Genomic DNA, 14639 nt, shown 5'->3' with positions numbered 1-14639 from the left:
AAGTCAACATCTGGAAATATATGACCATACACATCTATTTCCCTCAGAATGGGAGTTCCCCGTGGGCAGGGGCCTAGCCTCTGTGTGTGTGTGTGTGTGTGTGTGTGTGTGTGTGTGTGTGTGTACTGCCACCTTCCCTTCACCTAGAATTACAGGTGCTTGATAAACTGTTGTTGACTGAATGGGTAAGTGATAGTCACCAACAGCAAGTATTTATAAGGACCTGGTTTTGTTTTCAAGTATCTTGAATGAAAACCGTAGCATTAATGCGTAACTAATTCAGTGAGGCAAGCAATGACCCCTGCATCTGACAGGTATGAAGAGAAATGAAATATGCTATTATTTTCAGGTGGAAGACCCCCAAATGCTAGGAATGGCACTGCAGCTTATTGGCTGTGTGGCTTCACAATGTTAACAAAATATGTGGAGAAGAGTCAGGCATAGGATTCAGTATTCCAGGCTCATGAAACCACACTGTAGTCACTGATAACCAGCAACAGGCATACAGTGATCTTTGTCTCGGTTAATAAACCACTGTCAGGGGTATATGTATGTCTATCAAATGCTGACATTCAACATTTTCTAGAAAGTGAATGTTTCCAGGATTTTGTTCATCATGCCTTATATATACTAGGCACTCAATAACAATTTATTGACTCGATTTGATTGAGCTCATTTAAAATATGCTTTGAAAATGTTAACAAGAGTAATGTCCCATGGAGCAACTTTTAAGCAACCATGAAAAAAATTTGAATTTGGAACAAATACTTTAAGGTATCAAAATTGCAAAGTAAATTATTTCTTAAAAAGATTTAGATGACTAAATTTTGATTCCTTTAATGGTGCCTTTTCAAATCCAATCTAAAATATCTAGTGTGTTTTTAATCTAACACAATCCAATAAGTTTTAATAAGCAAAGTTGTTTCCGCTAGAACCCAAACCCAGCTATTCCATTTGTGTAACCTTCTGTGTAAAGGAATGGGCTGAAATAACTTTTTCTGAATTTTTTATATTTAATCAACAACATCATTGCCAAAGAAAACCACTTTTCAGAAGTCTCTCTATCCTGGTTTATAACTTATAATCAAAAACTGGAATTTTGCATCTGATGGGCTTTCGTGTGTAACATTATACTGTCATATTTTTGATGCTATAGTTAAAAGTAAGAGATAGTTTCCATTATAAAAGTTTTCCCATAGCCTGGTTACCCAGTGAAAAACATTTTCCTATAAAAATGGTCTTTCCAATTCATAGGTTAGAAATTATTGTGAGTAATTTTTTTAAAGAACATCAAAAACTTTTGATCAGCTGCATTTATCTAGTCACATCAGTTAGCTTAAGCTGTAGATACAGGATACGAGCGTGTGATAACATATGCGCAAACAAAGAAATCACAATTTAAAGACAAAAACAAAAACTGGAGATTTGAAACCCTGACAACTTAACTTATCCTTATCCAGTTAGGGGTATATGGATTCATTTCAACTACAGCCTGTTCTGAGCTGCTGGAGAAAATGGAAATGGGGCATAAATATGAGTTCCAGAATAATCCAGGAGGCTTGAAATATCACTGATATATCACAGAAGATCTTACAAAGATGGACCTTAGCTCTGGGCTTCGACCCTTGGACCTCCAGGGGGTAAAGATGCTTGGAAATTTGATCTGTCCTGACAGGGTTAGCCAGCCCTCCATGACCTTCCCAAAGCCCCACTGTGTCCATGGCTCCAAAGCTAGCATACTTCACCCTGAACTGTGAGCTTCCTTTAATTGTACATTTCACTTTCATTTTCCCTTAGAGTCCTGGTTTGGGGAACTTCTCTGTCCTGTTCTGAAAACTGGAAACTACCCAAATGTCATCCATAGGGTACTGGTTCAGTAAAAATGTGTCTCATCCAAACGATGGGAGCTCTGCTGCCTTTAAAAGAATGGGTTACATTGATACATACTGATGGGGAAAGGGTCTGAAGCATATTATTAAGTTTTAAAAAAGGAAAAAGCAAGTTGCCATAAAAAGTTATAAATTTATACGTGTGTGTGTGTGTGTGCTAATAGATGCATGGAGGAAAAACCTGCAGGACTTTACACTGAACAATGAATAGTAGTCATCTGTAGGCAGTGTGTGACGAAAGAGGGTGGACTATAAAAAACTTTCATTTTCTATATGATAATTCTTACAGTTTTTAAATTATTAGAAAAAGTATGAATTTTGTAGTCAGAAAAAATATTTCTAAGATAGTGAAAAAATATTTATAAAGACTTTAAGACATTATATGACAAACATACTAGGGTGCAGCAAGTCTGGTTGACATGAGTGAACCTTGGCTGGAATTTAGAAGTCCATGAACCACTGAAATTATATGAAAACTTTTATGCATATTTGCGTTTTCTGGAGAGAGATTTCATACATTTTATCAGATTCTTGCAGGTGTCTGAGACTCAAAACAAAGTCACAAACTGTGACCTTACCAGGAACCACGATAGTTGCTCCATCCCTCCATTTTTATAATCATTTTATCATGAAACATTTTATTACTACTTAATTTCCTAGTTCCTGCCCAAGGTGAAGTCTATAATCAGCACCAAAGTATAAAACTGTGGTTCTTAGTCTCTGCCCTCATTTAAAGGCGCTCCCAATGCCTCAAAAGCAGTTTCTAAGAGCAGGGGAAAAAGTCATACCAGGCTGGTCTTGGGAGAAGAAAACTTCTAACAGGAATTGAAACCCTGCAATCATTCAAGGCTTAAGGACAGTTGTCCAAGGCACAAATATCCCTGATTTCTCCACAGAAATGAGAGATTTGTGGGATGGTGGGTGAGGGAGTAGGGTGTGGGGATTCACGAGGAGGAAGAAGACATGGTTGTATTTGAATTAAGATAGCCCCATTGGGTAGGTGGGATTAAGTGGATCAGTTAAACAAGATTTAACATACATCATCATTTTGTCAGCCTTAAATTGAAAGAGACTTCAATTATAAATATACATTAAAATATACAGCAAAATTCTTGTTTCTATGCTCTATATTACTACTGTCTAAATTGGGGTTTGAATTTATGTAAAAAATTGGCTTCTGATGACCTTTGTGAAGCTGACTAGACCCCTAATCCCTAGGATTTACATGATTCCAAAAACTGTTTCACAATCTCTACCCTGAGTCCACTGACAGTCTCTGGAATCACGTCCAGTACCGAGTTTCCATAAACCTTAAGATCAAGTGTAGATCAATAACAATGTGCAATTTAAGTGAGAAGCCATGGGTTATACCTGCACTGGCAAAATGAGGAGCATTATTGGTGAAAATTAGGAACAATACTCTACTTTCCAAATGTTCTTTCCAGGTGGTTTATCACTGTCAAAATAGGCCAATTGTGGATTTAGTATGCAATTAAAGTGTCAGATATTCCAGAGTTCTAGCGCTGACATTACCTGACTGCACAGGTTTTACAGGCAAAGAAATTGAAGGGGTTCACATAACCCACCAAAGCCCATCGCTAACCACCATCACCTAATTGTACTGATATCTGCCACATGCAAAGCACAGAAGAACCACACACTGTACAAAACAGAAATGGACTGTTCAGCAGTTTTACAGTTTAGCTAGAAAAATAAGATATATTTAGTAAAAACAAGGAATTTATCATAAAATACCCAAATGATGGTAGGTAAAAATAATTCCATACTATCAGAATGAAAAGACATAGATAAATCATTTCTCCCTCCAGAAGTGATAAGGATGAACCTCACAAAGAGGGCAGGGTTTAAACTAAATCTTAAAGAAGGAGTTAGATGTTGATGGTCAAAGTATGGGTAGGTTTACAGACTGCAGCAACATCATGGCCAAAGGTGGGAAGATGGAAACACAAGGCTAGGCTGACAAGAGAGTAAGAGAAGCAGACTGATTAAACTAGTCAGGTCTAATGGACTAACTAGGACAGACAGACAAATTAGCCTGAAAATTGTATAAACTAACAATGAACATGGGTTGAGTTCTTACTGTATTTAAGGTGCTTTAAATGCATTAGTTCATCAAATCCTCACATGAGCTAAGTATCTTTAGTCTATAATTAAGGAAACTGTGGCACAGAGAGATTACATGGCTTGCCTTCATTTCACCCAGCTAGTAAATAGTGGAGTCAGGTTTCAAACCCAGGCCAATCTAACTCAGAACCTGGGCTCAGAATCACCATCTGAGTCAAGAGTGGGAGGCCCTCAAAGGCCAGGCTAAAGAATCTGGGCTTCAGTGTCAGGTGTAAAAACTGGGAGCGAGGTATCTCCATAACCCACAGATAATGCTTTATAAGCACGATTTATCTGATGATTTTTCCAACAATGTTAACTGAAAGTAACAAGTATTCATTGACCAGTCCCTGGACTCTAGTACTGATTTAGATATTATAAAGTTCTTAGCTCAGACTTTATTGGGAGAATCTGTTATATCAGTATTCCATCACCATACTTTGCGCTTTTAGTCTCCAGGACTTAATTTTATGTATTATTCACCTACCACTTCTGCTAGAAATACAAATCATGACAATAAACAGAATAATGTATGTTTATTTTCAAGTGTTTCCTGAACATAAATAACCTTCCTGCAAGGATAGCCCCATGTTGTCAAATAATACATCCATCCCTTAAAAACTAATTTCTCCATCTTAGGTTCATGTCTTAAAAATCAGTTGGGTTCTTCAGTTACAGGACATGACATCTGGACCCTCCTAGGGAGCAGAGGTGAACTTTTCCTCTGTTATACCCACAGAAGCCAAATGACTTCTTCTCCTACTGTGGAAAATTACAGAAGACTGTCTCTTAATGTTTTACTGCCCAACCCCCAGCCCACAAATCAAAGAATTGGGTTGAGTGAGAAATAAGGAAGAATGGTGGCCAGTGGCCATGAGATGGGGAGTGAGTGTTTCAGTTTATTTTCTTAAGCCAATTAATGATGAAGCAGCATGGAGGGAAAGAAAGACACAACAGGGCCGTGAAAGACTTTTTTCCAGATAAATGGCCAGATATCAGATTCTGTAATAAGTACTTCCACCTATCAAAACACACACACACCACACACACACACACACACACATTAACTTTGGGGGGGAGGAGGAAGATATAGATCTTAAAAATACAAGGTAATATTCAGGAAGCCTTGTGGATATCATAAAATGTTGGAACTTTGAAGGACTTTTGGAAATCATTTAGTCCAGACATTGCAAAACCTTGGTCCGTGAACTATACAGGACAGACAGAGGTGTTTGCTTGGGCCTGCAGAATGTTGTTTGTTGTTGTTTAAACTGAGTCAACATTTTCAAGTAGAGAAAATTCACAGAACAATCCAGATATGCAGCTTCTCTGAAAAACTGGAAGACCTAGCAGCCCTGGGCCCCCTTTCCCAAAGAGCAGCAGTTAGCTTTAGAAAAGGCTTCAACTCCTGGCTTGTCACAGTCCCAACTGCTGCCTCCTGTTCTGGAGCACAAAGGCTGGGTGTCAAAATTTTAAATAAAAATAAGAGTGCTTAGTGCTTATACCACCTTGCCTCACGCATTTGTTGTATTGTACATGTCAATTCCTCTAGGCATTTGAGTTTACAAGCACTGCTCTAGTCCAATCCCCGCATTCAGAGAAGAGCAACTCAGCTAGAGTAGTAAAGTGACTTACAAAACTCATTCCCTTAAAAGAAAACTTTTCACACATGAGGGATCATGACCATCAGAGCACCTGCACAACTAAATTTAGGCTGTGTGCATACAGTGCCAACACCTGTGGAGCAATGCTGACATCTCAATCTCTTTATTCACATCGTGCCCCTCCCCTCCCCCAAAAAGGGCAAAGGAAGATTCCCGAGTTTCCAAAATAAACGTACTGCCCAGTTTGGCTTGGTGTAGACAGTTTTGATGTGCCCCAATTTTAGATATGACTTCCATATATCCTGAGGGCATGATTTATGAGGAGACATACAAAATGCTTACTACAAACATTCAAATACTTCAAAAAATCAGACTGGATAAAAACAGAACAGGGAGGAGGGGATGATATCTAAAAAATTCCTCTTCAGAAAATGTAAGTGATTTATCAGAAGCCAGATTCAAACTCTGATGAGCACATTTGTAATTATCATGAGCAGAAAACATGGCTTGTTCCTGCTCACCAATATTTGTTTCATAAGCATGCACGTCGCCAAAGCCCATCAAGTGCTATGTATGAAGACTTTCCTAAGTGTCATAATTTGAACAGCCTTAACATACAAAATTAATTCCTTTATGCAGGTTCTTGAACAAGGTTAAGAAAGCTTTGGTCCTTCCTGTTAGATAGTCAGCAACCCCTAGGCAGGTGTTACTACAGGAATTAATAAAAATCTCTTCTCTAAATAAAATTTCTCCTTTAGAATTGTTTCAAAAGTTAGTAGTCAGGGATCTGGCTAAATATACAAGCCAAAAGCAACATGTTTGCTGATGAATAAGAATAATAACTACAATTAAAATAAGAAGTAATTCAAGAATGAGAGCTTTTGAAGAGTCGGGAATCTGATTAAAAATTCAGTTCTTTTTTTTTTTTTTCTATAATGAAACAGTCTTTTAACCACAAAACAGCTTTTATAATAATGCAGAAGAGTATGGTTCCAAGTAAAACATTCCCCCAGTTTTAATCATGGCTATTATTTTTGAAAATGAAAATGGCTGAGGTCATTGTAATCTATTTTAGGGTTTGCATGGGTTGGTGGTATTTTTTTCTTGGCTTTGAGGTCTCCATGTTACCAGCTAAATGTTATAGGTTTTGCTATGGGCCCTTTCAAATCCCATTCTTTTTAATAATGTTGTTCTTTATATACATAAATTAGGGTGAATTCCACTTTCTTTCCTAACAAGTCCAGATGGGGGGCCACACTTTCAAAAGAGCCAGAAATTGCCTTTTTTTAAAGTAAGTGCGTACTTCCTTAGAAGAAGTATGTTCATATCTGCATAAAAATATTGTGTGTGTCCAAATGTTGAGAGATTAGTAAAAACGTAGGATTCATGTGCTCCATTTCAAACCACACTGAAATATGAGGATATGAAGATGACATCTTCCAACTTACAAAGACAGACACAGATAAAGAAAAAATGCCCAGAAACAAAACTCCATCTGGGCACAGTCCCATACCTACCAGGACTTATGGACTGGGGAATTCTATGGCTATCCATTTAGGATACATCAGTGAAGCTCTGTCCGATAGGACCCAGAAGGCAAAATGATCAAATATCTAAAGACAGTACAGTTACAGTCAGGGCTCGCTTTAGATGTGATTAATATCGCACTGACTTTCTGAACTTAGCTTGGTTTTTTATCATAATTCACTACCACATCACACAGAACAGCCCAAGATTCCTCTAAATAGCACCTACCCAGCCACACGTGAGAGAAGGTCTTTGCAAAACACACATATTGTGAAGGTCTGCCTATTAAAATGCCTTAAGCTCTGTTTGTTGTTTATTTTTTTTAAATCAACTTGCAAGGCCAATGTAATAAGATGCTGTAGCTTTTATGAAAGAGGTGAAATAATTTTAAACACAGACACACAATGAGTTTATTTATTTAGAAACTTGTTAAATAGAGTCTGGGAATTCAAATATTCAATGTTGACATTGTACAGAACTGGCCAGGAGCCAGAACCTAGTCTCCAGAGGGACCCATTGGACAAGGAATTCAGGCCTTTCTCTCCTCCCACTTGAGCTAAATAGGTAGAGGCCATTAGTTATACCCACAGCAATATCTGAACCGCACTCAAACAAGCGGCCCTCGCCAGGGCACTTCAAAGGAGGGTAAGTGTGTTTAGCTTTTTAGTGCTGAACTAGAGCAATATGTCACACTTTTGAAAGAGTTTTGTAAACAGTTTCTTCCTTATGTAGAAACATCTCTGAAGTTTCTTGTATGGCGTGTAAGCAAAGGTAATTAACAAGGATTACACTTTTTTCATTTACTGGGGGAAAAAAATAATACCCATCTGTGTGCAAACTGGGGATCTAGAAGAAGAAACAAATTGCCCCTCTTCCTTTCTACCCTCTCTTGTTTTGTTCCATTTGTTTGTCTCCCTTTTTAGCCTTTTCCTCATACTTGTTCTCACTACCCAGCCAATTTCCTTGAGAATTCCCTGGCAAACTCAGAAGGCCAAAAGAGTGGGAAGGGGAAAATCTAATTTTAGAAAGAGGACCCTGGCAAATGGATGAAGAGGGAACTAATGATTCATATGGGGCCAACTGGCGGAAAAGAAAAGCAGACCCTACAGAGCTTTTTAGAAAGTGCCTCGAGCCACAGCTTCCAGCCCAGGAAGGGTTAACCACCTCTCCAGAAAAAAGTGCCTGACACACTTACAATGTGACTGTCTCCTTTCACCCCACCTCCCCATATCCCCTCTCTCCCCTGCCCCACGGGGCTAGGAAGGGGCTTGGCCTGCCAGGGAGAGTGAATGAGTGAGTGTGTCTGCCCTCTGCACTTGAGTGTCCCTGAACCCCTGACGTATGAGTGAGTGTGAGGGTGTGTGCGTGTGTCTGCATGTGCTGTACACAATCAAAGAAAACCCGGCTCTGAGAGAAGCAGCACACCAGGCACACAGCACCTCTGAGGTTGAAGAGGGAAGAAGCTTTCTGGGCTAAGCTCCGGAGCCAGGAGCCAAGCAGCTGGAGGGGGTAGGTTTGGGGTCGCTCTGGGTAAGCACTGCCTCCTTCCTCTCTAGGGCTTCCCCAGCGCCACCTTCACGCCCCATCAAGGCGGGTTTTGAGATGAAGGGTGGAAGGGTGTACCCAGCTCTTGGGAGCAGGGCTCTGCCAGGCATTGAGTACCTTGGGAACAAGGTAAGAGCCAGTGGCCAGAAGATGACAAGTCAAGTTTCTCCATTTCAGGGCCCACTTCCAACAGAGGCAAAACGGAGGTGGTTTGGGGAGAGAAGGGATGGGGCCAGGCGTGTCTAGGACAACAAGTCAGTGCTCTCTTACCCTCCTTTGCCCTCCTTGCCCAGGGAGGATGGAGTTAGAAGTCCCCAGCTGTGGCCTTTCTGCCCCAGGCCACGTCTGCAGCCTCAGATACCCTGGCCCCAATTTGCAGAAATGAAATAAAATAAACTCCCCAACTACAAGATGTTTAAAGAAAAATTGCTTGCACAGTTACTACCTTCAACTTAAAAAGAAGAAGAAGAAAGCAAAAATATCGTAGAATGACAGGGTAATCTCTATTCAATAAGTGTCCTACGTGTTGAATGTCTGCGGAGGAGGCCGCGCCCCGGGTAGTAAGGAGAGGCCCGGCTCAGAAAGTCTGAAAGCCCGGCTACCCCCCACAAAAGACACACTCACGCACGCTTTTACACATGCTGCCAAGCTCACCGTCACCCAAACCTGCGGCTTCTTAGCCCTTACAAATAAAAACCTGAAAATGGAGTCTTTTTCTCCAGACGTCCTGCCTCTGCAGCTAATGAACCGTCCCCTTCCACAGCGCTGAAGATGAGTGTGAGGGGCGAATGAAAAGCGTTATTAACCTTCCCCTAAACACAGTTTTTTTTTTCCTTTTTGGCGAAACACATCGAAATGCTGCAGGAAGACTGCACTCCAAGTGCCAAACGCAATAAAGAAGCCCTAAGCCAGGGTAATGGTCAGGTAATGGCAAATAAACCGCCTTCCTAGAAGGGGCCTCTGCCTCCGTCGGACAAGCGGGTTTTTTTTTTTTTCCCCTCCTCAAAAGCAGTCTGAAATGAACAAATAAAATGTATGTTTTAAACAAAGCTCTGTGTTTTAACCTGGGTTTTTTTAAGGATGAAGGAAAATGCAAGTAGATGGGCATCCGGGGAGTGGAGGCTGGAATCTGAGCTTGCGGTTCCTTTATTATCTTACAGGTTGCGCGGGAGGAAGGGTCCTCATCTACCTTACCTACTTCAGAGACTCTTTTTAAACAGAGATCAAGTGTACAACTAACAAGTGCCCCACTGCCAGGGTCTTGCTAATCGCATCGCCTTCTGGGTCTTTACGAGACTTCTGCGGGGCCGGTAGCTAAGGGGGTTAGTCGTTGCAACTGGTTCACTGCTGTGATTGAAACCCCGCCGGTGTCACTTTAAAGAAGGGGGGGCGGGTGAGGGGGGTTCCTTCGGTGTTTCGGGTCCTAGACATGCTGGACAGACCCAACTTCTCTTCTTTCCCATCACCAGGGAAAAATAGTTGCAACTGGCATTTCAGGCATGGCCCAGGTGCTATCCTAGCCGCCCAAGAAAAAGGCTGGGAAGCCTCAAGGCGCTGCCAGAGTCAGCTTGGCTTTTAGTTTTCTTTTCTTAAAAATGGGAATAAAAGCCAAGGGCTTTAGACAGTACAAATGTCAATCTTCTTGCTTTTCCCTTCTTTATTTTTTTAATGAAATGGTTTATTCCTCCCAAATGATTTGCAACGAATTTATCGGTTTTAACTATTGTATGAAAAAAACAGGCTCTACAAGTTGGGAAGGAGGTTGTGCATCCATTCTGAGTTTAACTTCAGCGGGTACTTTCAGGGTCTGTAGTCCCTGATCTGAGTTCATGTAATCCTGTACGGTAGCCAAGACCGCGACTGTACTTGGCCATTGAAATTTGCAAAATACAAAAAGAATAACAAGCAATCGAGAAAACAACTGTGTCTAAGTGATTTGATTCCACTGCAATGTTTACTTTTGCAACGAGAAAGGTAGGTTTTATGTTTTGTTTTGTTTTGTTTTTTAAGTATGCTGGCCACACTGCCTTTTCATAGCCCAGAAAAAGAAAGAAACCGGTGCAGACACAGCCTCGAAGTTTTCCTTGGATTGCACAGCAGGGGTCACCGACTATCACAGCCTTGCGCTAGGAAACTCACACACTACACAGGGGTAGGAAATAGCGCTTTAAAATACAAAAATCCTTAGTTTTAATATGATTTGCTTTATTACCTAAGTTGTAACTGAAGAATTGCATAAAGCAGCGCTTCTGTCTGAGAAAGGCAGCCGCGATGGCAACAGCTGGAGTAGCGCAAGCGGGAGCCTGAGGCTTAGCAAGAAAAGTTCATAGGAGTTCGTATCTAGATATCTGAAAGCCGTAGCGGCATTCTTAGAGGCACTAGAAACAAAATAAATGAGTCTCCCACTGGATGAATGACAAGTATCGTCAGATCAGAAACCAAGCTCGGTTTCCGGATTTTGAGTGGGCTGTGCGTGCGGAAATATTTTAATACGGCAGCGTACAATTTGGCAATTAAAATAGTTGGAAAAGTTGCTCAAGAAAATTCAAAGGGTTTTGTGTTCTGCTTTCACTTCGGCGGATACCAGGCAAAGAGGCGCGCGAAGCGTTCAGCTTTCATTTCACAACTTAGGCAGAGTTGAAATCGGTTCTTCAACCCCCGCTCCGTGCCCCCAACCACACACACACACACACACACACACACACACACACACACGCCTAACCTTCAGTCGAAATTCGAGCCCCCAGGCCTCCAAGCATATGTACATTTATTCCTCCACAAATGAAAATAAAGACATCGGCCTCATTTAAAAAGCGAACAGAAAAAACAGGAGTTCCACTGACGCGCTTTGACACTGTCGCAGCAAAGTGAAATGAACAATATCCGAAAGAGAAAAAGATGGACTGATGAACCAAAGAGCCCTGTATATAGGTTGATCCCTGAGATCCGAGCGAAATGAAACATATTTGGGAGTGAAGGAGTGCTTGGGTGAGGACTGGATGAAGCACTGGAAAGGCGCCTACGATGACAGCATCTCGCCGGGCTAGACCACAGACTCTCATCGCCAAAGAAACGGAGCCCGCCGAGGTGCCGCTGCCTTCCGCGTGGCTGCGGCGGAGACGCCGGAGGCTGGAAGGCATGGGGCGTACTTGGTTTTAAAATGCAGGGGTGGAGGAGACTGGGAATTTCACTGGGGAAAAACATCCCACCCACCCACCCCCATCTACCCCCCCATCTCTCCTTTCTCTGGTCCACCAAGCAAAACAATTAGAGTTCAGTTCTTAGCCGAGGGGAGAGCAAACGGCGGCCTGTCCTTTACCGAGGCTGCTCGAGCCCATGTGCGGACACCTTGCGGAGAAGCACTTTGTAGTGCTTCAGACTGCCCCAGGTCTCGGCACCGCTGGGTCCCTAACTAAGACTCGAGGTAGAAGCTTTTGAACAAACCCAGTCCTGTCGCCTACAGTCCCAGCTGAGGCTCACGCATTCTCCAACTGTGTAGGCTCGGCGGGCAATGCCCAACGAAGTCGCCCAACATTTCTGAGAAGAGTGGGGGATGGGAGTCCCGCCGCCCCCGCCCGGAACTCAAGCGCCCTTGTCCCGCGTGACCAAGGCGGCTCCACACCGGGCAGGCAGGGGGCGCCGGGGAGGGTTAGTGACCCGAGACCCCGGCTGCGTCCAGAAGCAGCGCGGAAGGCTCCGCCGTACCCTCTGCGCGGCCCAGTGTCCCGACAGCCCGCCCCCTGGGGGTCACTCGGCGCCCAGCCAGCCTGGAGCTCGCGGGCCGGAGCGCGCCCTTTCGGCCCCCTTCTCCTCGGCGGCTGTCGCTGCTGGCTGCGCGCCCTCTACACCCCGTTCTCCAGTCGCTCGAGGGGCCTCTTCTCTCCCCACCTGCCCACGGCTCTGCGGAGCCGATAGCTCGGCTCTGCCCGTGTCCCCCCAACACACACACACACACACACACACACACACACACACACACACACACACACATACATACACACACACACTCGAGACTATAGCCTCCACCCTGGTCTCCCCTAGTCCCCACCCCAGTCCTCCTGCCGCGCCGCGCCGCGCACACTGGAGAGTACGGCCGAGCGCACAGCGCCCACTACCGCAACCGCCGCTCGGCGCAGCCCGCCAGCCCGCGCAACTTCCAGCGGCCGCCTCTCAACTTTTCCCAACTCCACCACTGCTACCCGCCGCTACCGCCGCCACTGGGCCGCCACTGTGGCTCCCTCCGAGCCTGCCACCCACCCCAAACCCCAGAAACAAACCGTGGCCCGAAAAGGCTCCCTTCCCCAGGCCACCCCCCCATCCCCCGCTCCCCCTCCCACACCCAGGACTAGCTGGTTGGCCAGAGGCAACTCTCCTTCGCCTGGGGGGAAGGGGAGGGGAGGGGGAGACTCTCGCATCTCCTCTCCCCCACCCCCACCCCACCCCTTCCCGCTCGCTCTCGCGCTCTCTCCTCCCTCCCACCCCGGTCTTTGCTGCCCCCACCCCCACCCCCACCCCGGGGTTGCCACAGCTGGTCCGTGCACCGGGCTTGAGGGCTGCCCCGGTTCCTCTGGCGCCCAAACCAGAAGCGAGAGCGCGGGCGGCGGGGCGCGGAGGCTGGGACCGGCAGGTTGCTGGGGCTGCGCTGTGCCTGCCCTCCACCCGGGGCCCTGGCGCGAGAGGCAGCCCCGCGCTCCCTCCCGGAGCGCAGGAGACAGATATGCAAGATGGCAGAGGAGGGGGAAAGCCAATAGAAAAGGGATATTGCACCTACTTGTGGCCAGTTTCCTTGCCCTGCCTTTGGATCTCATGCTGTGCCCAGTCCTGCAGCCGCTGGTGTGTGGTTGGGGTTTTTTTTTCTTGGATCTTTTCCTTCTTTTGCTCTCCCTCTCCCTCCCTCTCCGCTTCTCTCTCTCTCTCTCTCTCTCTCTCTCTCTCTCTCTCTCTCTCTCTCTCTCTCTCTCTCACACACACACACACACACACACACACACACACACTTACACACACTCACTCTCTGTCTTTCCCTCTTTCACTCTCTCCCTCCCTCTCTCCCTTTCTCTCAATCCACACTCGCTATCTCTCCAGCATTGTCAGTTTGGACACCTTCGCACATGCGCGCTAGACGCCCCTCCAACATCTCAGCGCCGCCAAAAAAAGTTTGGAGCGATTTATCACTTTGATTTGGAGATCTTGTCAGATGGCAATCGCCGAGGAGGCGGAGAAAGGGAGCCACGGGGAGGGCGGCGGGGGGCGGGGAGCGAGCGCAGGGAGTCAGAGGGGAGCAGACACTTCGCCCAAAAAAAAAAAAAAAGGAATGAAAAGACTCGGGCAGAGGATTGATTTCGTCTTGGAATCACCAATAAGCCTGTATCACTGCTATTACCGTTTTGCCCACCATAAATTGCAGGATATTTTCTATACTGTCCTTGGAGAAAAGCACGAAGTGGGGGGAGGGGAGGACTTTTAAAATCTTTCCCACACTAAAGATCTAGAAGGACTGGACTCTCGGCGAACGATCCAGGAGAAAGTGAGAATCATCCTGAACTTCGGGAAATCTACTGCTGCCGCTGCTACTGCTACTGAAGCTATTGCGGCTTCTGCTTTCAGAGCTGAAAGCAGAATAAATGTTTCTTTCTTGATTTTAGTTATAATGCCAATACTTTCTGCCAACCTTGGAACATATCAGTTGGTCTATTCCCATCAAGTAGTAATGATCATCCTTGATTCCCAGGTCCGGGAAGTCTCAGGCATTTGACATCCACGACCTCCTGTCTTCCCTGAGGTCGGCTGTCACCTTCCGGCCTCCCCCACCGCTGCCCCCATCGCCTCCTGCTGCAGCTTAGCCTGCCTGCCATTTCATTCATTCGCTTAAACCCACGACCTCCCGGGTCATAAGAAGGAGGAGGCGAAGGAGGGATTCCCTCCACACACACACACACACACCTCTTTA

General features: G+C 44.8%; 1 protein-coding gene across 7 annotated transcripts in view; it reads right to left on the bottom strand.

The window, feature by feature from the left end:
* Positions 1-13842, bottom strand: part of MECOM (MDS1 and EVI1 complex locus) — a 528305-nt gene extending 514463 nt beyond the window's left edge. For 3 of the 7 annotated variants that reach the window (XM_032484613.1, XM_032484621.1, XM_032484622.1), the window contains exon 1: positions 13461-13839. In XM_032484613.1, the coding sequence (XP_032340504.1) occupies positions 13461-13497 (37 nt within the window). In that variant the 5' untranslated portion in view covers positions 13498-13839. Of the gene's footprint in view, positions 1-13460 lie in introns of all 7 variants that reach the window. The other 4 variants (XM_032484636.1, XM_014562083.2, XM_032484662.1 and 1 more) reach the window with 4 other exon arrangements.
* Between the last annotated feature and the right edge of the window lie 797 nt (positions 13843-14639).

Source organism: Camelus ferus, chromosome 1 (genome assembly GCF_009834535.1).
Source record: "Camelus ferus isolate YT-003-E chromosome 1, BCGSAC_Cfer_1.0, whole genome shotgun sequence".
In the NCBI taxonomy this organism is placed as follows: Eukaryota; Metazoa; Chordata; class Mammalia; order Artiodactyla; family Camelidae; genus Camelus; species Camelus ferus.
This window is presented reverse-complemented; position numbering and strand designations above follow the sequence as displayed.